This window comes from Bos taurus, chromosome 2 (genome assembly GCF_002263795.3).
Source record: "Bos taurus isolate L1 Dominette 01449 registration number 42190680 breed Hereford chromosome 2, ARS-UCD2.0, whole genome shotgun sequence".
Taxonomy (NCBI): Eukaryota; Metazoa; Chordata; class Mammalia; order Artiodactyla; family Bovidae; genus Bos; species Bos taurus.
Genome location: NC_037329.1, coordinates 39,355,215 through 39,380,437, shown reverse-complemented (window position 1 = coordinate 39,380,437; position 25,223 = coordinate 39,355,215). Strand labels below are relative to the sequence as shown.

Here is a 25,223-nt window from a genome sequence, read left to right as displayed (position 1 = left end):
GTAGTTGTACTCTTTCCCTAGGCTGACATAAAAATCTCTTGTAAATTCTATATTATGAGTAAATAGCATTTACTCAATACCAAGATCTTTGTAAAAAAGTGTTGGTATTGCAAAAAAAAAAAATGATGTTGTTTTTAAGCATTGGGTTATTATAAAATATAATTAAACCAAGATTAAATTTAACATGAATTACATTTTAAATTAAACTATACTTTATATTAATGTTAGTTTAGGATATTTGATCTTGAAATTATGTTCTGTTACCTGTTTGCAAAGACGCAATTTAAAGCTTATCACTTTAAAATGAAATTCCTTTCTGCAGATATATAAAGAATGTAAATTCAGGCATGTATAATGTTTAAAATTAAGCATTTATTTAAAATGATGTATTCTTCATATGTGACTAACTTTTTCAAGGTTTTGATATCAGTTACCTTGATTCCTGGGCTGAAATTATCTCACAATACCCTATGATGATAGTTCTACTCTGAGACCTTCTGAGAGCTGAGGGGACATTGTTTGTTGTTGCAGTTGTTGAGGAGAACAGTGTCACTTATTGGACAGGAGATGGAACATTAGACACTTGGTACTTCACAGGACAGTCCCTACAATGAAGAACTGTCCCGAATACTGCATGGTCTTTAAATGCCCATCCTGATATCCATTTAGGAAGCTGAAAATCCTGCTGATTTGAGTCTCATTTTATACATGATGATGATCTGAGTCACAATTTATATATTGAAACAAAGTCCATCTGCATAGTTTAATTTGTGTAACCTTTTTTAAGCATTCAAAAACACATAGATAAGAGTAATTAAAATAATAAACTTTCAGTGGTTGTAATTTGGTTTGGAATTTTACCAAGATTTAGCTCACCATCTTAGAAAATCTGATCAATCCTCAACAATGATCTTTGTTAAATCACTGATGAAATAATCTATATTTTGTAGCTATGTGTTTCTAACAGTTCTTAAAGGAGCAAACATATAATTACTTCACTATATTATCTAGTACAGTTGTTTCCAAGTGTTTAACATAATGAAACAGACATACACAGGCATACACACATACATATTTATTCCATCAATTTCTACTTTCCATTCACTTATTCTTTACATTATAATTAAGGCATTGAGCTTATATTTAAAAATTATTTATAGGTAAGTTTATCTATGAATTTTCATTCAGAATAATAATGGGAAGATTACAATGTATTTGTTATTAAAAAAAAAGGATATATTGTGTCTGATAGTAATGAGAACCATTGTCCTATGAACATGTTATCTCACATTGATTTGTGTCTCCTAGCAGGACACTTGTATTATGGCCAATTGTTCAGCAAAAGTTCACTTTAGTAGAAGGACAAATGACGTTAGAGACACAGAAAGCAGGTGGGGTAGTATGTGGGAAACCTGAGCTTTTTGTTCTAATGCATCCTTACTTGCTGTATGATTCAGGATGAGTCAATACATTTCTCTGGGCCTGAATTTTTCTATTAAAGTGCTGGAATTCATAAACTCTAAAATGCCTAAGACATCATGTTATTGTTGGTAAAAATATTTTCATGATGTAGAATCTACACACAGAAACGTGAATGTTTCATTTGCAATATTCCTAGTATTTTATACCTCTTCTTTGTTTTTTTTTAAAGTTAAATTTGAACCTATTAAGTAACATGAAATTAACTCTTCTATAAATATATCTTCTATTTTATTTTGAGGAATATATTAGCAACATAATAAATGTTTATAATCATTGCAAATTCTTTCTTGGCACAACCAATAGCATGGATTTTCCATTTTATTACACATATAAACACACAAGTGAAGTCACTCAGTTGTGTCCGACCCTTTGTGACCCCATGGACTATAGCCTATCAAATACTGGAGTGGGTTGCCAAATACACAGAGACACATGTATATGATTGTGGGTACAAAGGTATGTGTATACACATATATAGATTTACCTCTGATACTTTGAAGGGTATATGGAGCTGTGTGTTTTAATGGTTGGTTTTCTTAAAGCCCAGACAAAATTTTCTGAGTAGAATATACATGGTAATACATGAGAAAATTACTTGTCCCCAGGTCATATAAAGAGTTGGTTAGAAAAGAGCACATTCATCTTTATCTTTGAGGTTAGCCCGCATTCTCTTTCTCAATTCCCATTTCCTTCCTCCCTCACCCACATGCACCTTGCCACCTTTTTTCTTTAAATTATCAAGAGGAGGCCACAGATGAGGAATACTTCACTGCAGGTGATGATATGAAACTGACAAGTAGTTTATAAACTAGCCCTACCCTATTGCTTGGAGAAGCTTTATAACTGATTGTTTTAATACCAGAGTGACCCCGAAGGGGGTCAAGTAAATAAATATGCAAGCCTCACCAGTTCAAAATAATAAAATTCCAATGTGTGCAAGCCTGCTTGTTGAACATATGTTTGAGGCACGGCTAAGCCATCTGGCTCAGTGTCAAGCATTTACACCAACTGCAGTCTTACAGTACCTGACAGCAGAAAAGCTTTATTCCCCTGGTGTTTGGGCACAAATGGAGAAATATTATTGAAATGATTATCTGCATCAAGACTCAGATTTGCTTTGACATTTAGCTGGCTCTGTTTAATCCAAAGGGTTGTCTGAATGAATAAAGAGAAGGGTTCCTCCAGAAGATGCTGCGAGCAGCCAGGGAAAGCCAAATGATTAATGAGACTGAAAGGCAGGGTGGACCTGCCCACCTCCACCCAGACCTCAGTGCCAAGAACTGAATATGAAATTAGTCTCAAGCTTTCTGTGGCTTGTCAGGAAGATTCTTCCTCCCTCACATAGGCTCTTATTTTGGGCCTCTGGAAACAAAAGGACTGATGCCTTACCCAATATAGAAGAAATAGAGAGGCTGGGAGAGAGCTTCTTGTTATAATCAGAACGTTGCACATTCAAATTCTTTACTTCCAACAGCTCTACCAAGGGCATTTAGATAGTATGTTAGGAACAGAGTCTCTTTTAAGGACCAGAAAGCTACTGTTTGTGGGACTGTTTCTGTTTTGGCAGCTGAGTTCTACAATGCTATGGTCCTTATATCAAGATAAATTCATTTGGCTTAGAATTCCATGTTCCCTCGGTTATTCTCTGCTGTCATTCATTTTTAAATGCTCTGCTAAGCTGAGTTTCTTGAAAAACGAGGTACAGGGCTAGTTTCAGTATTCACCAATGCTAATAAAATTCAGAGATTTAGCCAAAAAGAGACACATTGATCAGCGTCAAGGGATATCAAAAAGAAAATGTAATAATAATGACAATAATAGAACAAATACATTTACTTGGAAATCTTTATCTAAGAGTTATATGTTCACATCTGCTTTATCTGATTTTCAGTCAGACTGTACCTTTTGGAGGGAGGGTTTTAGTAATGATTGTTGATTTAGATTTGAAATTACTTTGGTGATTTGGATTTAATAAGAATGTTAGACATTATTTCCTCCTCACTCTTATTTTTAATTAACTTTTTATAGAGATATGAATGAATTCTAATGAACACAATTGGCAGGCTAATTGATTTGTTTCAGAGCACAGTGAGTGATCAGTATGCTGGCAGCATTGTGATGCACTATTCAAGGATGTCAAACAGTTTTTGGGTTAATTTTCTGGCAAAGGTTAGTTGGGGAAACTGCTTAAAATATGTACTATTTTTGATTTTTAAATAAGGGCCTATTTTTTAAAAATTCAGTGAATTAAAAGATATCTATTGCCTTGAATTTATAGTGTCTTTAAATTATCACATTGCCACTGGGGAGTTGTTTTGTGTATTCTGTGCATATTAACAGAGTACTTTTACATGTGTTATGCACATGAGAATATTAAAGACAATTTTAAGAAGATAAAGCATTCTTATTACAAGAAGAAAGCCAAGAATGAGCTCCTCTGTTTAAAAAAATATTTTTAAAAGTTGCCTCAAAATCAAGAGTGGTCAAAACAAATCCTAAAAGCACCCATCTAATGAAAAATAAAGCATAACTCCAAGAGGTTACTGTTTTGCTATGGATCTCACTTTAAAGGTTTTGCTTAAATAAATCCCAGTGAAATGACATTCTTTTATAGTGTTAAGAACAATGAGCGGGTGAGAAAATATATTATGACATAGTTAAACACAGGGCTATAATTTCTAAACTGCATAAATTACATGTTTTCCCCTATTATGATACAGACAGCCAAACTGAACATTTTTGAAAGAAAATGACCAACGTATGATTAATTGCAAGCTCACAGATTTTGCAGCTTCAAGAGTAAATCAACTGCTAAGAAGTGCTAACTTGCTAAAATATAAACTAATTTTAGTCTCTAGATATTAAAATATAATCCATCTTCTTCCTGCATTGGGAAAGCTAATTAGAAATTGTGACTGGCAGAAGGAGGAGAACCTAGAGAGGACCAGGATTAAGTTCACTCGCTTAAAACCTGAGTCTGGAAAAAGTGGCCAGATTTCTTATTCTTTACATTTCACATAATTGAGTTTTCTGAAGCCAGCTTATGGTAATGGCTATTGCCCAAATGTGCAAGTGACGAAAGAGAGAGCTTGTGAAATGAACACATTTGGTTAACTTCGGTTCGGTTCAGTTCAGTCACTTAGTCATGTCTGATTCTTTGGGACCCCATGGACTGCAGGATACCAGGATTCCCTGTCCATCACCAACTCCCAGAGCTTACTCAAACTCATGTCCATTGAGTTGGTGATGCCATCCAACTGTCTCATCCTCTGTCATCTCCCTTCTCCTCTTGCCTTCCATATTTCCCTGCATTAGGGTCTTTTCCAGTGAGTCACTTCACATCAGGTAGCCAAAGTATTGGAGCTTTAGCTTCAGCATCAGTCCTTCCAATGAATATTTAAGTCTGATTTCCTGGAGGATTGACTGGGTTTGATCTCCTTGCAGTCCAAGGGACTCTCAAGAGTCTTCTCCAATCCCACGGTTCAAAAGCATCAATTCTTCGGCACTCAGCTTTCATTATGTGAAATCTCACATCCATACACGACTGCTGGAAAAACCATAGCTTTGGTTAAATGGACCGTTTTCAGCAAAGTAATATCTCTGCTTTTTAATACGCTGTCTAGTTTGGTCATAGCTTTTCTTCCAGGGAGCAAGCATCTTTTATTTTCATGGCTTCAGTCACCATCTGCAGTGATTTTGGAGCCAAAGAAAATAAAGTCTGTCACTGTTCCCATTGTTTCCCCATCTATTTGCCAGGCAGTGATGGGACTGGATGCCATGATCCTCGGTTTTTGAATGTTGAGTTTTAAGCCAACTCTTTCACTCTCCTCTTTCACTTTCATCAAGAGGCTTTTTAGTTCTTCTTCACTTTCTGCCATAAGGGTAGTGTCATCTGCATATCTGAAGTTATTGATATTTCTTTTGGCAATCTTGATTCCAGCTTGTGCTTCATCTAGTCTGGCATTTCACATAATGTACTCTGCATATAAGTTAAATAAGCAAGGTGACAGTATACAGCCTTGACATACTCCTTTCCCAATTTGGAACCAGTCTGTTGTCCCATGTCCGTTTCTAACTGTTGCTTCTTGACCTGCATACAGATTTCTCAGGAGGCAGGTAAGGTGGTCTTAGAATGCTACAAATATAATGCAGAAATACAGAAATATGGTCCATAGATTCCATCTGTACACTTCTGAAAAGACCTGTTTGTTTGTATATAATACATTGAATAGCTAGGTTTTGGAAAGGCCGTCGGGTAAGTGACATCTGTATTCTGAATCTTCATGTTCCAAGAAACATTCCAAACTATGAGCTAGTCTTGATTTCAAGTTAGTTTTACCTGTGCTCTTATGGCTCTCTCATTAGAGATTAAGGTGAAAATAATAGGGTTGGAAATGCATAATGAATAAATAGACTGTCTATCCTTCTCATGAATTTAGAATACTTGCTGACAATTTTATATTTTATATGCCTGATGTCTTATTTCAAAAAATTTTTTATTATGACATATTTTGTAAAAGTATACGTACCCTGTTAAAACTTTCTGTAGTGTATCTGTGAGATTTTTTGATTAAGTAAATGATGAATGTAGCAGATATGCAAGAACATTCCCTACCAATATTATGATTTAGTATGAATAAGAGAGTGAGTTAGAATTGCATAATTTCAAGGAACTGTTCTCTTATAATAATAACCCATTTTCTGTATTTACTATTGAAGGAATAGATCCAGGCAAACATTTCATAATAGAACTAGAAGACCAGCAAATGTAGATCTGACTATAAGCACTTGAAAATATCAAATTATGATGAGAATTCTCCAGTGGATATTTTTATGTACATTTGGGGGATAGATGTACTTAACTGACATTGAAATTACTTGAAATATAGTTTTAAAGAATAGCTTTGGTTTCCCCAATGAATTTTATTTAAATTAAGTATAACTTATAAGACAATGAATTTCCAAAGTTTAGTTATAACAAAAACTACACACATTCCTTTTTCTGCCCATAATGACTACTGATTTTAACCAGCCAGGATTCCAAATTCTAAGGCAATGTCTATAGTGTATATAGTAATAATTGTGAGAGGCATTATTATACCATAATTAAGAACCAGAAAACCAGTGTTGTTATGCTGGTTCTACCACTTCACAGCTGTGAAATATTGCAAAAATTATTTAAAATATCTACCTTAGTTTTCTCATTTACACAATAAGGATAACAACAGTACCCATCCCAGAGCACTAATATGAGGATTAAAGGTACTAATACATGTAAAATAATTGCACTGGTATATGGCACATAGTAAATGTTTAATAAATAGCAATGCACATACACCTCCCAAACACTACATGTTATACCTAATGTGTAGTACACAGGCCTACAGAAACAACAGTTCCATCTTTCCAATAAAATTATTTGTCTTAGAGTCACCATGAGTTTATAAGAGACCAAAAAGTGCTGGAAAGGTGAGATTAGAACAAAGATGCGTCTGAGCACTTGCCTTCTTATTGAATCACACTCGCATCTTAGAATAAGAGCTCAGAGAGATGACAAGTTTGCTCATGAAGAGAACAGATTACAATATTCCCACCTTTCAGTTCACACTTAAGTCATTACTATAGGATATCAGTCAGAGGTTTATGATTCAGCACAATGAACTGTATTATTTTTAAAGCACCCACTCCAGTGTTCTTGCCTGGAGAATCCCAGGGACGGGGGAGCCTGGTGGGCTGTCATCTCTGGGGTCGCACAGAGTCAGACATGACTGAAGCGACTTAGCAGCAGCAGCAGCAGCAACTTTTCATCAATTATGTAAAGGGTAATTTAGTCATTTTCTAAGAATGCTTGCCACTTCAAATGCCTATTTTGTACTAAACATCTTTATTTCAATTATTGCTATTCATCACAATCCAAAATGTTTAGTACTGTTATTATTCCTATTTTAAATATGTAGAAATATTTTCAGAGAAAATATTTAATGTGCTCTAGGTCAAACACTCAATAATGAGCCTAGGATTCAAAAGCAGATTTATTGAAATTTAAAGTCAAATTTATTTGTACTACATTATGTACAAATATGTGGCACTAGTAGTAAAGAATCTGCCTGCCAATGCAGGAGATTTCAGAAATGTGGGTTCAGTTTCTAGGTCAAAAAGATCCCCTAGAGGAGGGCATGGCAAACCACTCCAGTATTCTTGCCTGGAGAATCCCCACGGACAGAGGAGTCTGGCAAGCTACAGTTTATAGTGTTGAAAAGAGTTGGACATGACTGAAGTGACTTGCCATACATGCATGTACAAAAAGAGATAAGAAATAAAGACTTTAAATCTGACCATGCTCCTAAAAAATTAACTTTTTCTTTAGCAACCTGTAAGATGTGTGAAAAGTGGAACGTTTTGAACTCTGGATTCTCAGCCATGTGCCCACATCAAGAATCTGAAAACACTGAGTAAAGATAGTAGCAAATGTCATCTTTTTTCTAAGGTTCTAGTTTTTCATATTAGTTTCTCATTTTCATTACTTCAGCAGTTCATCAGTACTCTTAAACTGATGATTTCTGAATTGTATCAAGTTTTCCTAATCATCCTTTGTAGCGGCACATTTCTGTTGCAGGTTTAAACCTATCCAGGAACAAATGTTCCCTCTGCAATTTTTTGACTTATGTGAAAAAATTAAAATATTTTCCATGTGTACTATTGGAGTCCCAGATATAATGGAAAGAAAGGAGAGGCAGAAGCAATATTTGGAGAAATAATGCTAAGAATTTTCCCAAACTGACAAAATACATCCATCTACAGATTCAAAAAATTCCATAAGCCTAAAGCCTGAAAAATACAAGCAAAAACTCACCGAGAAACATAGAGTAAGATAATTTTAAATGAAATAGAAAAACAAAATATTAAGAACAGCTAGAGAAGAAAAAACATCTATTATCTGCAACAGAGTGGAAATAAAATGGACAGCTGACTTACCAACAGAAATGATGAAAACAAAAGGCAATGGAATGACATCACAAAATGCTGAGCAAACTGTCAACCTAGAAGTGTATGTCTAGCGAAAATATTAAAATTGCACCAAGAAATGGAGACCAACCAAAAAGGTAAATATGTCAGTAAATATAAATGGATACTGACTGAAAATAACAATTTAAAAAACAATGTATGGACATAAAGATGTGTGAAAAAAATAATAGTATGTCTGAGAATTTTGAATATACATAGAGTTAAATGCAATACAATAACAACATAAAATTGAGAAATTAAATGGAGTTAAAGTGTTCTAAAATTTTAGCATTATCATGAAAGTGATAAAATCATTTTGTAAGATTAAAACTAAAAATTTGTTATTATTAATTTGTATAAAATTTCAATAAATCTAAAATACATGTTACAATCTCAGCTAACAACTGCTGCTGCTGCTGCTAAGTCACTTCAGTCGTGTCCAACTCTGTGCGACCCCATAGACGGCAGCCCACCAGGATGCCCTGTCCTTCGGATTCTCCAGGCAAGAACACTGGAGTGGGTTGCCATTTCCTTCTCCAATGCATGAAAGTGAAACGTGAAAGTGAAGTCACTCAGTCATGTCCGACCCTCAGTGACCCCATGGACTGCAGCCCACCAGGCTCCTCCGCCCATGGGATTTTCCGAGCAAGAGTACTGGAGTGGGGTGCCATTGCCTTCTCCAACACATTAGAAAGCAAATAGATAGTAAATATAAAACTAGATGTATCATTATATACTGTAAATCTAAATGGACTAAATAAAACAATATAAAAGACTGCAATTGTGAGATGGGATAATATGTAGCAGGAAAAAAAAAAGCAGAAACAGGTTTGAGAAAATACTAAAAAAAGCAAAAATAGAAAAACAAGAAAGAGGAATGTGCCTCAGCAAGGTAGAGAGCTGTGAGTAGCAGAATTATATAATTGCATAAGTTGTAAAAGGAGTGAGAAGAAAGACTCACTTGGAGTGGTGAAACTTAAGGAGAAAGTGACAGTGCAATGAGATAAGGAGAAAAAATTAATTACATTAAGGAAGAAATGAATTAAAGCAACGTCATAGTCTATGGAAAGCCCAATAAGATTTATTAATGCCTGAATAACTGACTAGCTTTTAAGCTCATTTTTGTTTCCATCAGTATTATTATTGACGTTCATAATAATAACCAGCAAAACCTCAGAAAAGGAAGATGAATCACTGCCAATAGATATAGTTCTTCAGACACTTCTGGCTTTGGCAGTTACCTGTTATGGTATAGTTCATATTGCAGGGGAGTTTAAAGACATGGATGCCACTTCAGAACTAAAAAATAAGACATTTGACACACTAAGGAATCACCCATCATTTTATGTATTTAATCATCATGGTCGAGTACTGTTCCGGCCTTCAGATACAACAAGTTCTTCAAACCAAGATGCATCATCCTCTAACACATCATTGAAGCTACGAAAACTTGAATCACTGCGTCGTTAAGATTTTTACAAATTATAATAACAGGACAGGACACAAAGCTGGAATATTGGAGTCTGGGATACAAAACACTTCCCTCATCAGTATTTATATTGATTGCTCAGACCTAATTTAAAAAGTCTACTACGCTTATTTGTACACTGTTAATCAAGTCATTAATGCAGTATAAGTACTCTGTGAAATGAGTCTTTGATCTTTCATAGAGAGAATTCTTTTTTCATTTAAAACAAATTCACATTTTTTGTAAAAGTCACTGTTTTGAGCACATTTCTTTGAAAAATGTTGATGGTTTTGTAATTATTTATTTTCTTAGATTTCTTTTGCACTACAGTTTTTAGGATCCTTTGGGAAATAGTGTGACTCCTGCATTTTGCAGCATGAATAGTAGTAAATGGTCTTAAGTTCTTAACAATAAATGGATTTCTCTAAAGAGACCAAAATGGTGACTTACCAGTTTTTCTTATGCCCCCTAAAAAGTGGATCTGCTTCAGCAGATACTTGCCAGTTTTTAATTTATCCATGACTTCTCACCCTACCCCACTCCCACATACCTCCTAACATCAGCTGTCTTGTTTCATCACTTTTCTGGGGTTCAATGTACAGTGAGCAATTTTTGTGTCAGAAATCCTCTGTCATAACACATAGATTTAACAAAATCAACTTATGTAAAGCTACCTGTGTTCTCTTCATATATCTGTAAAAAGATGTCCCTAATTGATTATGTAGTATAAGAATAGTTGAAGATAGACCAGAAAGACCATCCATGAAATAACTATCCTGCCTATGTAGAAGAACAGTAATCACTGAAGAAAACTGATTAGTTGTTACTAGCAAGTTTAACTTATTCAAAGTCTCTGTTATGTTATTGCATACTAAACTAGTGAATTAGTTGGAGAAGGCAATGGCACCCCACTCCAGTATTCTTGCCTGGAAAATCCCATGGACAGAGGAGCCTGGTAGGCTGCAGTCCATGGGGTCGCTAAGAGTCGGACACGACTGAGCAACTTCACTTTGACTTTTCACTTTCATGCATTGGAGAAGGAAATGGCAACCCACTCCAGTGTTCTTGCCTGGAGAATCCCAGGGATGGGGCAGCCTGGTGGGCTGCTGTCTATGGGGTCACACAGAGTTGGACACCACTGAAGCGACTTAGCAGCAACCTCAGATATGCAGATGACATCACCCTGATGGCAGAAAGTGAAGAAGAACTAAAAAGCCTCTTGATGAAAGTGGAAGAAGAGAGTGAAAAAGTTGGCTTAAAGCTCAACATTCAGAAAATTAAGATCATGGCATTCGGTCCCATCACTTCATGACAAATAGATAGGGAAACAGTGGAAACAGTGGCTGACTTTATTTTTGGCGGGGCTCCAAAATCATTGCAGATGGTGATTGCAGCCATGAAATTAAAAGATGCTTACTCCTTGGAAGGCAGTTATGAACAACCTCAGTTCAGTTCAGTTCAGTCACTCAGTCGTGTCCGACTCTTTGTGACCCCATGAATCACAGCCCGCCAGGCCTCCCTGTCCATCACCAACTCCCGGAGTTCACTCAAACTCATGTCCATTGAGTCGGTGATGCCATTCAGCCATCTCATCCTCTGTCATCACCTTCTCCTCCTGCCCCCAATCCCTCCCAGCATCAGGGTCTTTTCCAGTGATTCAACTCTTCTTATCAGGTGGCCAAAGTATTGGAGTTTTTCAGCATCAGTCCTTCTAATGAACACCCAGGACTGATTTCCCTTAGGATGGACTGGTTGTATCTCCTTGCAGTCCAAGGGACTCTCAAGAGTCTTCTCCAACACCACAGTTCAAAAGTATCAATTCTTCGGCATTCAGCCTTCTTCACAGTCCAACTCTCACATTCATACCTGACCATTGGAAAAATCATAGCCTTGACTAGACAGACCTCTGTTGGCAAAGTAATATCTCTGCTCTTTAATATGCTATCTAGGTTGGTCATAACTTTCCTTCCAAGGAGTAAGCACCTTTTAATTCATGGCTGCAATCACCATCTGCAGTGATTTTGGAGCCCCCAAAAATAAAGTCTGACACTTGCCACTGTTTTCCCGTCTATTTGCCATGAAGTGATGGGACCGGATGCCATGATCTTAGTTTTCTGAATGTTGAGCTTTAAGCCAACTTTTTAAATCACCTCTTTCACTTTCATCAAGAGGCATTTTAGTTCCTCTTTGCTTTCTGCCATAAGGGTGGTGTCATCTGCATATCTGAGGTTATTGATATTTCTCCCGGCAATCTTGATTCCAGCTTGTGCTTCTTCCAGCCCAGAGTTTCTCATGATGTACTCTGCATAGACGTTAAATAAGCAGGGTGACAATATACAGCCTTGACGTACTCCCTTTTCTATTTGGAACCAGTCTGCTGTTCCATGGCCAGTTCTAACTGTTGCTTCCTGACCTGCATATAGGTTTCTCAAGAGGCAGGTCAGGTGGTCTGGTATTCCCATCTCTTTCAGAATTTTCCAGAGTTTATTGTGATCCACACAGTCAAAGGCTTTGGCATAGTCAATAAATCAGAAATAGATGTTTTTCTTGAACTCTCTTGCTTTTTTGATGATCCAGTGGATGTTGGAAATTTGATCTCTGGTTCCTCTGCCTTTTCTAAAACCAGCTGGAACATCTGGAATTTCACAGTTCACGTATTGCTGAAGCCTGGCTTGGAGAATTTTGAGCATTACTTTACTAGTGTGTGAGATGAGTGCAATTGTGTGGTAGTTTGAGCATTCTTTGGCATTGCCTTTCTTTGGGATTGGAATGAAAACTGACCTTTTCCAGTCTTGTGGCCACTGCTGAGTTTTCCAAATTTACTGGCATATAAAGATGTATTAATTATCTGAACTTTTTATTGAGATGCTGATTCTGTTTTAAAAAATGTATTTTGTTGAAAAGTATAGTTGGTTTACAATGTTGTGTTAGTTTTGGTATACAGAAAAGTGATTCAGTTATATACATAGATAATAATTTGTACTGATAATCCCAAACTCCCAATCCATCCCTACCTCCCTTACCCCTGGGCAATCTCGTCAGTCCTGTATGTCTGTGAGTCTCTTCTGTTTTATAGATAGATCATGTGTGTCATATTTTAGATTCCACATGTAAGAGTTTTGTTGCTGTTTTGTCACCAAGTTGTGTCAGACTCTTCGTGACCGCATGGACTGTAAGAATACTGGTGTCGGATGCCATTTCCTTCTCCAAGGGATCTTCCCAACTCAAGGATCAAACCTGCATCTCCTGCTTTGGTAGGTGGGTTTTATTTTTACTACTGAGCCCCTGTGGAAACCACACGTAAGTGATATCATATGGTATATGTTTTAGTCTTTCTGACTTATTTCACTTAGTGTGTTAATATCTAGGTCCATCCCTGTTGCTGCAGGTGGCATTATTTCCTTCCTGTTTCGTGGCTGAGTAATATTCTGTATGTACTAAATCTTCTTTATCTATTCCTCTGTCAATGGACATTTATGTTGCTTACGTGTCCTGGCTATTGTAAATAGTGCTATAGTGAACATTAAGGTACATGTGCCTTTTCAAATTATAGCTTTCTCCATACATATGCCCAGGAGTGGGATTGCTGGATCATATGAAACTCTATTTTTAGTTTTTAAGGAACCTCCATACTGTTTCTATAGTAGCTGTACCCATTTACGTTTTTCCCAACAGTGTAGGAAGATTTCTTTTTCCTCACACTCTCTTAAGCATATGCTATTTGTAAACTTTTTAATGATGGCCATTTGATCAGTGAGGTAATGCCTCATTGTAGTTTTGATTGAAAATGCAGATTCTCCTTCAGAAGGTCTGTTTTGGAGCCTGAGATTCTGCTTTTGTTACAAGTTGCCAAGTGATAGGGATGCTCCAGTCCATGGACCATACTTGAAGTAGCTAGGGCCTGAAGAACATAAGACTAAAAGTCTTGAGGGTAATAATTAAAGGTCAATAATAAAAATAGTTCGTTTATTTTATGACCATTGCCTCCATGGCTCAAAACTCTTTAGTCACAAGTTGTTCAATAGACCCTAAAAGAAAAAAAATAACCAAAAAACACCAAAATAGAGAGTCACTCAGGAGATTTTAGGAAACTTATAAAAATGTAACAGGCAGTACCGAATTATTTCCACCAAAGTAAAGTTTAAAGGGGTTTGCAGTTATTTATTTATTTCTACAAGTGGTAAAAGAGATTGCACCTGTAAATGCATATCTTCTTACTGGGTCTCCAGACTATGAAATTCAACTTGGGGAAACAAAGCTTCCTTAGAAAAACACAGAGAGGGGAGCTGTAGTCATTTTTGATTATGACTTCTAAAATATACTTCCCATAAAATTTCATATAAAATTAAAATCCAGGGTTATATAAAACTCCCAATCAAAACATTGGCAAATGAGAAATGCACACAGTAAACATTTGGGAAAATAACATAGCAGTTTTCTCCCTTTATTAAATTTTGACTGAACAAATGGTAAGTGCTTTGGTGTCAGGGAAGCTGCAAGAATGAAAGGCAATGAGGTTGGAAGCAGTGTGTTGTAAAGATTAAGATAACTGTATCAATTATCTCACCCACATAGTCCTCTCACCCTATAAAACCCCCGTTCTCTGAAAAGTATTGATCAGTAGTCTTGAATCTGAGAATTTCTGGAAATTCTTCATGTTGTGTGCAGTTTTTGAGATCTGCATATAGTGTGAAGAAATCAAGAACACCAAAATATAAATTGGTTTTTCTAAGTATTACTAGCAACTGAAATAAAGTATACTTAGATATCTTAAAAAGAATGTGATTCTAACTGAAAACCCTTTTTATCTGGGGTTTAAACAGGTGTTGTTTAAAACCAACAATCACCTTTCCATTTAATCCCATAGCTAGAGTAATGAGAGGAGGACTACATGGAAAATACTAAAGTAAACACGTGTATACCTGTGGCGGATTCATTTTGATATATGGCAGAACCAATACAATATTGTAAAGTTAAAAAATAAAATAATAAAAAAATAAATAAAGTAAACAACATGAGAATTTAGAAGAAAGAGACTTGAATTTGCTTCATCATAAGTGCTGAAATCTGATTAGATGAAAAATAGTGACATAATCTTCAAATAATTTTCTGAAGTCCTTTACATAGAAGCAAAGATGAAATAAGAAATAATTTAACACAGTGAGGGAAAGAAAAGTTGATTAAAATCCTAAAGTGGTTCTTACAAAATAAAACTTACATTATAAAAAAGAAGGAAAGGAGAAAAGTTGTTCTAGTACAGTAATGTGAGAACCAGATGGAAAAAAGTATTTTTTACTCAATAATTTTGAATATGAAATATTCTAATAAGATGATTTTAAAGTGTATATTTACATTGCATTGTTATCTGCACAGCTTGATCAGTTGACTAAAATAAGATTCAAAATATCACCATTATCATCCTCCACAATTATTTATTGAATGTAACTATGTAACACCATTTTTATAGATTCTGATAACAAAAGAATGTATAAAGTATGATCAGGCACTCTAAGTTAGTTCAGTCTATTGGGACCCAGAATATGTCATTTGATTCACTCATGAATTTATTCCTTTATTGAATTTATATCAGTTCAATGAGCATTAATTTGGCACAAAAGGCCATTGGAGAGAAAAGGATGACTGAAATAGACCTTTTGGCTTCAAGGAGCTTGTATTTCAATAGGATAAATAAGTCATGTGCCTGAATGGGTACAATGTACAAGACATCAAATAATGAGTTACACCCTCTACTAGGTGCAGAGCCAAGTACAGATATCGACCCAATATGGGCTCCTAAAAATTTATTGAAAGAATGTTGAAAACATTCTCAAAGAGACAGAGGGATGATGTGTTATTTGCAGTTAGGGCTAGGATCATGACTTCTGGATGATAAGAACAAGGAGTGCTTTCTGAAAGAACTGACTTGAGAGTTGAGTAGGAAAAAGTTAATAGGATTTGAACAGAGTAACACAGGGAAGGACCTTTTGGAAAAGAGACGAGCAAGACACTGAGGCAAGAAATTAAGAAGGACACATGGGAAATAAAGGGGCCGTGGTTTGGCTTGACTATAAAAATGAATATGATTTCAATGCAGGTGGCTTGTGAGTTCATACACAAAAAATATGTAAACCAACATGCTCTCCAACACACACCCTTCTAAACATCAAATAATTATGGATGAAATACTTCAAAAAAGAAATAGTCACATGCATGGACAAGATGAACATCTCTGTGATCAGAAACAGAAATGTAATCAGTAAGTGAGGATGTGGCTTATAGAAAGGAGTCTCTACAAATTCAGCTCTTATGATCTAATAGGGATTATCCCATGTGAGGTGGGAGATGAGAGCAAGTATCACTGCTTGGTGACTGACAAAAAGTGACACAGCTGCCCAGGTCTGTGACTGATGCTGTCAGTCAAGTCATTCTCAGGACTAGAGTTCTGAGGGGTCATGCTCGATTGAGCTCTCAACTGGAGACTGTCAAAAAGATATCATAGCACCTAAGGCTGAACAGACTAGTACAACAGGGGCTTCCCTGGTGGCTCAGACAGTAAAGCATCTGCCTGCAATGCAGGAGACCCGGGTTCGATTCCTGGGTTGGGAAGATCCCCTGGAGAAAGCAATGGCAATCCACTCCAGCACTCTTCCCTGGAAAATCCCATGGACGGAGTCCATGGGGTCGCAAAGAGTTGGACACGACTGAGCGACTTCACTCACTTTCACTTTAAGGCTGAACAAGCCCAGTGGTATAGTTCCTACTTGCTTCGGAAATACGAAAGTACTTTGATCATTGGAACAGATTTGGGAACAATTGTATATAGATCCTAGTTAGCATTTCCTAGACCTCAGAACTGAAGGCCAGATACCAACCTTGTTGAATATAATATAATTTACCATAGTAATAGGGGCTTTGCAGGTGGCGCTAGTGGTAAAGAACTCACCAGCCAATGCAGGAGACATAAAAGACTTGGGTTCAATCCCCTGGAGGAGGGCATGACAACCCACTCCAGTATTCATGCCTGAAGAATCCCACGAATAGAGGAACTAGGTAGGCTACAGTTCACAGGGTCTCAAAGAGTGGGACACAACTGAAGCGACTTAGCTAGCGTGCATGCACCATAGTAATTAATTAGATTCTACAATTTTCCTAAAGGAGGAAATGTCCTATAGGTCAAAATAGACAGTACTGAGGATATAGAGAGTGTATAAATAGAAAAAAGGTTTTTAGGAAGTATTGCTTGGACAATGTTCTGAAAATGGTAGTGGGTAGGTGGCAAAACACACGATGCTCCTCTTTATGGTCTCCTAACTAGGGGAACAGGAAATAATAGCTTCTTTCAGAGAAGATTTAAAGAGAATTTGTGTACACAAGAAACAGCTGTTGCGTATATCTGTGTGAATATAAGTCTATGGAAAACGGACCTTGGAGATTTCAAAGCTGAAAAAAATCGTCCATCCATAAAGTTATCCACAGTCTCCATCTTTGAACAAGAATTCCCTTTATCTGCTAAAGTTGATAATCCCTTTAAATATGCAGATGTGGAACAAGGGTGTCTTCTCAGAGCTAAGAATCTTAGATCCTGCCACGCGGAAGCTATAGGGAGCTGACTCTGTTAAGTGCTCTGAGATAAAATTTGGGGTGTAGGTTATGAGTAGTCATTTCCCTTCCTCCCTCCCTCCCTTCCTTTCCTCCTTCCTTCCCTAACTCCTCTTTCTTTCCCTCCTTCTCTTTCTACCGTTCTTCCTATTTATCTTTTCCTCTTTCCCTCCATCCCTCTTTTCTTTCCATTTTCTGTCTTTTTTTTAAGCCACTGATCAGGACCATTTCATATACACAAACAGAAGCATAACATAATGTAGTTGCACTGCACCTGTCACTCAGTTTTACCATTTCCTCACAGCCACTCTTGTTTCATCTCTATGCTAGCCAAGCCGTCTACTCCCAAACAGGAGAAATCCCAGACATAATGTTATTGCATCCTCAGTAGTTCACTAGAATTGCCATTTCTAATATTTTTGCTTTCCTTTTCCTCAAGCCTTTAGTAGACTCTTGTCAAAAGTAATCCTTTAGTTAAATCTTGTCAAGTAGTAATTCCTGTGGCGATTGTGTTAGGAAAGATTATGAAACAGCTGTCTATGTTCAGAAAGGTAGCTAAGGGATGATGTATCCTTTTTAAGGCAGGATTTTTAATACAATTATATGAAAGATAAATCTGTGCATGATATAGAGAGAATCTCAGTAGGGAAGGACAATGTCAGAAAAGTAAGCAGTGTGAAGTCATGAGGGGAAAGCCAGAACCTGGACCCATGAGAGACGGCCTTCTTGGATAATACTTTTCAAACTATAGCCTGCTGTGTATTCTTGGGGAGTGAAATCAGTTTCTTAGGTGACACTACCATTCAAAAAATGAAATAGAATAGACTAGGTTAAAATGGACTAGACTAGATTGGAATAGAAAATATCAGAATACACAGTATGTATTAAACACAAATATGATTTTTGTAAACTTGTGCATAGGTTTACTGGGTCATGTTAAACAATGTATTTGTGACTGGTAATTATGGCCATAGATGTTGGAAAAGCAGTATTCTGGGAACGCTTAGAAACAGCTCAGGGACAGTTTGAGGGGAATGGAGTTTACAGCTGTCAGGCCTATGGAGACCCATACAGCTGGCTCCATGAGTATAAAGACTATCTATTTTGGTTACTAATATATGCCCAGCACCTTGAAAAGTGTCTGACATGTGGTGGATTCTCAAGAAATATTTGCTTGATAAATGAATAGAACAAATACATGTACTTCTGGTTAATAGATGGCTTTCCTTCATGTCATGATTCAGGCTCTTTCCATCCTGTGACTCCATCATTCCCTGGAGCCTCATCATCTGTATCTGGCTGGTGGTAAGAAAGGAGGCAGGATCTAGTCTTGTGATTACATCAAAGAGCAAGGGAGCCTGGAAAATGTGTATGGTATAGTTGTGTGCTCAGAAAAAGAAGGGACTGGATTTGGTGGAAAATGGCATGGTTTATAAAGTAGTATTATATTTTAATACTACTTTATATAATACTACTATTATAAAGTAGTATTGATACATCAGCATGTGTGCATGCTGTCATGTCTAACTCCTTGCAAGCCCATGTACTATAGCCTGCCTGACTCCTCTATCCATGGAATTTTCCAGGCAAGAATGCTAGACTGTGTTGCCATTTCCTTCTCCAGGGGATCTTCTCTATCCAGGGGTCAAACCCACGTCTCCTGCATTGGTGGGTGGATTCTTTACCACTGAACCACCTGGGAAGCCCAGTATTGATATTAATACTCAATAGGGATCAAATACATAGTACAGTGGACATTTTCTGCTCCAGTGAAACTGGGAGTGGTATCTGAGTGGTTAGTTGAAAAAAATCAGTTAAAGAGAAAAATTTGTTTAAAGAAAACACAAAAATGTTAAATACTTATTTTAACTTAAAATGTAAATGTAAGTTTGTTTGCCTATCTTCAATGCACTGTTTAGGCTTTTAGTATAAATCTTTGATTGGATCTGCATTGTCTTCTTTAAAAAAATTACACCCATAAGGCAAAAAATTTTTAGGTTTTTTTTTTTTTTTTAATTGAAGTGAGAACTTGTAAGTCAGACTGCATCCAAAATTCTTTTCGAGCTATTTTTTTCATTCACATTCACACAGTATTTTTGTAAACAACTGAATAATTCTTTCCAATATCTGCAGAATGTTTTAATAGAACTAGCTCTCTTTCTGTGCTCATATTTCACTAGTTTACATATGAAATTATATCTTTATAATAACACTATATGGGCTTCCCAGGTGACATGGTGGTAAAAAATCTGCCTGCCAATGCCAGAGATGCAGGAGACCCAGGTTCCGTCCCTGGATTGGAAAGATCACCTGCAGGAGGAAAAGGCAAACCATGGCTACAGTCCATGGGGTGGCAAAAGAGTTGGACGCAACTTAGTGACTGCACATGCAGGCACAATAACACCATACACTGAAAATTAATGGATCTGGGGATAAATATAACATTCTTAGTGGACATTCACTCAACTGTTGTGTGCATCCCAGCTGGTAGCCTATCAGCATAAGCATTCACCATGCTGTGGGCAAAAGTCACTGGTTCTCACAGAAAGATTGGAGAGCAATGGTTAATCAGGTGAGTTGACTATAATTTTTGTTTTGTCCTTAATCTCTAAGCTAAGAATTGTATATGCAATAATTCTTACAGTACCTCCAAAAATCCTTGAGAAGGTATATTAATGTCCCTATTTTATAGAGAAGAAAACAGGTTTGAAATGTTGGCTATCTGGTTATGGTCACAGAGCTAGAGGCAAGATGAGATGCTTCTGATTCCATAGCCAGTGCTCTTATCTGCTCAGATACACATTTTAGTTGTGTTAATTTGGCTCTGACTACTCTTGAATTGATTAAATTCTCTAAATACATTTAAACTGTCTAAAAATAATAGGAGGTTCTATAGACTGAAGAAATCACCTGGTTAATTCAATTACTTACCTTTGATAGGCTTTGATTTTCCCTTTGATAAGCCCTCATTTACAACATATAAATATATATGACATTTGTATGTCAAAAATTGTTCTGATAACCCTTAAATTTCAGCACATTGCATAGCCTTTATACTATATTGTATGATCTAGGAGATTAAGGACTGCTGATTTTAGTTGGCAGCTCTACATTCTTGTGTTTAGCACAGCATTGACTCAAAAAAACTGATTGAAGAATAAATGAATCAGTGAAAGAATAAATGGATTTTTTCCAGAATGAAATAAATATTTTCTGGGAATGAGAATGGAAAGAGAAAAGTGTTGTGAAACTGCAATTATATGTTTTTAGTATCAGATGATGTGCTTAGTCATGTCTGACTCTTTGGGAACCCATGGACTGTAGCCTGCCAGGTTCCTTTGTCCATGGGGATTCTCCAGGCAAGAATGCTAGAGTGGGTTGCCATGCCCTCCTCCAGGGGATTTTCCCAACCCAGGAATTGAACCCAGGTCTCCCACATTGCAGGCAGATTCTTTATCACCTAAGCCACCAGGGAAGCTCAAGAATACTGGAATGGGTAGCCTATCCCTTCTTCAGGGGCTGTTCCCAACCCAGGAATTGAACTGGGGTCTCCTGCATTGCAGGTAGAAAACTATGCTATAATGGAAGATAATACATCTTAAGGTTTATCTAGTGTTTAAATGGAGAAGGCAATGGCAACCCATTCCAGTACTCTTGCCTGGCAGATCCCATGGACGAAGAAGCCTGGTGGGCTGCAGTCCATGAAGTCACTAAGAGTCGGACACGACTGAGCAACTTCACTTTCACTTTTGCCTTTCATGCATTGGAGAAGGAAATGGCAACCCACTCCAGTGTTCTTGCCTGGAGAATCCCAGGGACAGGGGAGCCTGGTGGGCTTCCGTCTGTGGGGTTGCACAGAGTTGGACACGACTGAGGCGACTTAGCAGCAGCAGCAGCAGTGTTTAAAAAGCACAAACTGAATGATTGTGTCAGATTATGATGATGTTTTATTAATCACCTAAAATGTATTTCGTAAAACTATCCAGTAACTGTTCAATGGCATTTTTTACAAAGAGCCATCATAATTTAAGGTATTAAACATTAGCAGATGCCAGATTAAAACCACACATCTTCTGAAACATAAAACCATGTCTTCTATCTGAAAAACCATTGATTCAAACCAGTATAAATTTGGAATAACATCAGGCACCATTCTAACGCAAATGACACACTCAAAATAATTTTAAAAGTTTAATAAAGGAACTATTTAGCAAAATGTGTCTAGGACCTAGGGGAAGAGGTGCAAAAGGTAATACAGTGCCTGTAGCTTGTATACTTTACAAGTAATAACTTGTAACTAGTAATAGTGCTTTAAATACCAACCAAGGCCTGAGGGGTAAACGGGAAGGAAAGTTACAGGAGGGCTGGGGGTGAGGGCTGCCTTGAAGGGGACCAATGGCCTTCAGTTGAGGGATGCAGTCATCCTTGGCAGCCCTACACTACTCCACCATCTGGCATTCCTTTGATAGTACCCGCTGTGCTCCTATATGCCCAAGCCAAAGGGTAAGAGTACTCCTCGATATTGTCAACCCAGGTAGCTCTCCTTTCAGAAAACAGAGGAATTGAGAGTAGACCAGTATTCATAAGGAGAAGAGAGTCAGTACAGGATGTGAACAAATTTGGTTCAAATTAAAAAGTCCTCCATCAGGTTGTTTCAAAATATAATTTGTAGCACAGTAAAATAAGTGGGAAAATAAATGCAGCAAACTCACTTGAGGAGGTCTTTTTAAAAAATGTTATTTTAGAAAAGTGGAGTGCAGAATCACTAATATTGATGGGAGAAATAATGCTCTCGCTGACTAATCCACAAGGTGCTGTGGGATTAAATAAAATGTCTATGAAAATACTATGCAAATGTAAGTTGCCTTTTTTTTTTCAACATGAAGGAAACAACCTTCTAATTATGCTCTTCATTTTTCCTTCTTTCATTGACATTTCCATGAATGCACAATACTGTCTTTCTAATGATCCAGCTAAAATGCAATCAAATAATTATGATATGATGTGATAAGTGTAGGAGATTAATTCGGTATCTAGAAGGGGGTTGGTAAGGCTTCAGAGAGGAGGTGACATATCAATTGGATCTTGAAGAGTTAATAGGAATTCAGCAGAAGTGGCCAGGAAGGGGATTTGAGCAGAGGAAGGAACACAAGTAAGGCAAGGAGGTGTGGCACTCCTTGACTTATTTGGGGAAGGAGACCAGCATAAATGATGTGTGAAGTGTCAAGAGAAGAGAGTGAAAGGCTTGAGTCAAATTGTTCAGAGTCTCTTTTATTGTCATGAAATGAATATTGGAAATTTAAATATATATTATAGAGCAGTAGTTTAAAGCTGAGGCTCCATTTTAGAATTCTTTGGGAAACTTTTAAGAAATACTCATACCTGGGACCAATTAAAGAAGAATCCATGGCAATAAGGACCAGGCATAGCTTTTGGATTTTTTAAAAATGATCCCTTGGCGGTTTTAATATACAGTCAGTGATGAGAACCTGTACAGAAGTATAAATAGGAGGACACATCAATATCTTCAGTCCATATTTTTCCCTTAAGCAATAGGTCCATATACAGCTGTCTCCAGGACATTACGGGGGTACCAACCTCACATTCAGAATTGCATCATAATTTCTCTTGAAATCTAAAACTTTATATAATCTTTATTTATACTTTAGTTTATGAAATAAACTTTATTTATACTTTATGAAATCTAAACTTTATATAATCTTTATTTCAATGAATTCATTAAAGATTCATCCAATCTTTATTTCAATGAATTCATCAAAATGCAACCAGGTCAGAAATCTCTCACTTATTCTGTGTCCTTCCTACTGCAGTCACCCAGTTCTCTTTCCTACTTCTAATTATTCATCTAGGCTGCCTAACTTCTCTCCTGTCATACTGTCACTGCCTTAGAGCATGCTACTGTTTCCTTGCATCCTATAACTTGGATGCCAGGTAGTAACTTGCATCCAAGTTATAGGATTTTATTCACAGAACATTAAGTTTTGTAGAACAAGGACAACCTCTGTCATATTCCCGAGGTGTAAATAGTTAATGGCACAGAGCAGGGGTTGAGCAAGTATTTGTAAATTAAAGAATCGATGTGCTGATCTTAGGGGCGCAATAATACAATGATGCATAATCCTTAGGTCTTGTCCTCCAGAAATTTGCAGTCTAGTGTGGAAAGCAGACAAGTATACAGAAAAACACAAAGTGGAGTGTACAAATTTGGGTAAAAGCTAGGGGGTGCTGTGGATTCCATAGGAATAGCATCCAATTTAGCTTCCACAGGGTGCAAGAGAGATTAGTTAGGAAAGATTTGGGTGAGAATTTGATGCTTAAGCTCATGTCTGAAGGAGTAAGTGATAGGTTTAAAAAAAAAAAAAACAGGAGGCAGGGAGCAAAAATTATGGGACATAAAGACATAAAGCCTGGGAATTTGGAGAAGTGTAGAGGAGAGAGAGCTGGAATGAGTAGAGTTTTCAGGTAATGGTATGGATATGCATTTGGACCTGATCTTGAAAGCAGTTAAAATTCAGTAAGTACTGTAAGCAGGTCTTGACCTGATCTGGTTTCATCTTTAGAGTGATCATTTATGGCATCCTGGAGATGGTTTGAGAAAGAACAGCTGTTCTAGCTTGAAACAGCTAAATGATCGGTTAGGAAGTTTGGATAGTTCAGGAGGAAAATGGTCTCAGTGACAAAGATACAAGAAATAATGAAGAGAAATAAATGAGGAAGCCCCAATAGGATCTGATTGATAGCAATAAGGGGTCAAAAAATAAGGAGGAATTAAAGGAATGTAACTTTGGTTTCTATGCATAGGGAGATAGAAGGAAGTGCTGCCTTCTGAGATGGGAGAAGCTGAGAAGGATAACATTCAGAAAACTAAGATCACAGCATCTGGCCCCATCATTTCATGGCAAATAGATGGGGGACCAGTGGAAACAGTGGCTGACTTTATTTTGGGGGGCTCAAAAATCACTGCAGATGGTGACTGCAGCAATGAAATTAAAAGACCCTTACTCCTTGAAAGGTAAGTTATGACCAACCTAGACAGCATATTAAAAAGCAGAGACATTACTTTGCTAGCAAAGATCTGTCTAGTCAAGGCTATGGTTTTTCCAGTAGTCATAGATGTATGTGAGAGTTGGACTATAAAGAAAACTGCTGCTGCTGCTGCTAAGTCATTTCAGTCGTGTCCAACTCTGTGCGACCTCAGAGACCACAGCCCACCAGGCTTCCCTGTCCCTGGGATTCTCCAGGCAAGAACACTGGAGTGGGTTGCCATTTTCTTCTCCAATGCATGAAAGTGAAAAGTGAAAGTGAAGTCTCTCAGTCGTGTCCAACCTTCAGCGACCCCATGGACTGCAGCCTTCCAGGCTCCTCCATCCATGGGATCTGCCAGGCAAGAGTACTGGAGTGGGTTGCCATTGCCTTCTCCAAAAGAAAGCTGAGCACCGAAGAATTGATGCTTTTGAACTGTGGTGTTGGAGAATACTCTTGAGGGTCCCTTGGACTGCAAGGAGATCCAAACCCCATCCATCCTAAAGGAGATCAGTCATGGGTGTTCATTGGAAGGACTGATGTTGAAGCTGAAACTCTAATACTTTGGCCACCTGATGTGAAGAGCTGACTCATTTGAAAAGACCCTAATGCTGGGCAAGACTGA

The 25,223-nt window shown here is 37.2% G+C and overlaps 1 protein-coding gene across 1 annotated transcript in view; it reads left to right on the top strand.

The window, feature by feature from the left end:
* The window catches only part of LOC112442196 (ER membrane protein complex subunit 5-like), a 39,230-nt gene extending 29,273 nt beyond the window's left edge, over window positions 1–9,957 (top strand). The window contains exon 2 of the mRNA XM_059877434.1: window positions 9,623–9,957. Coding sequence (XP_059733417.1) covers window positions 9,623–9,957 — 335 coding nt within the window. The remainder of the gene's footprint in view (window positions 1–9,622) is intronic.
* The last annotated feature ends 15,266 nt before the right edge of the window (window positions 9,958–25,223 follow it).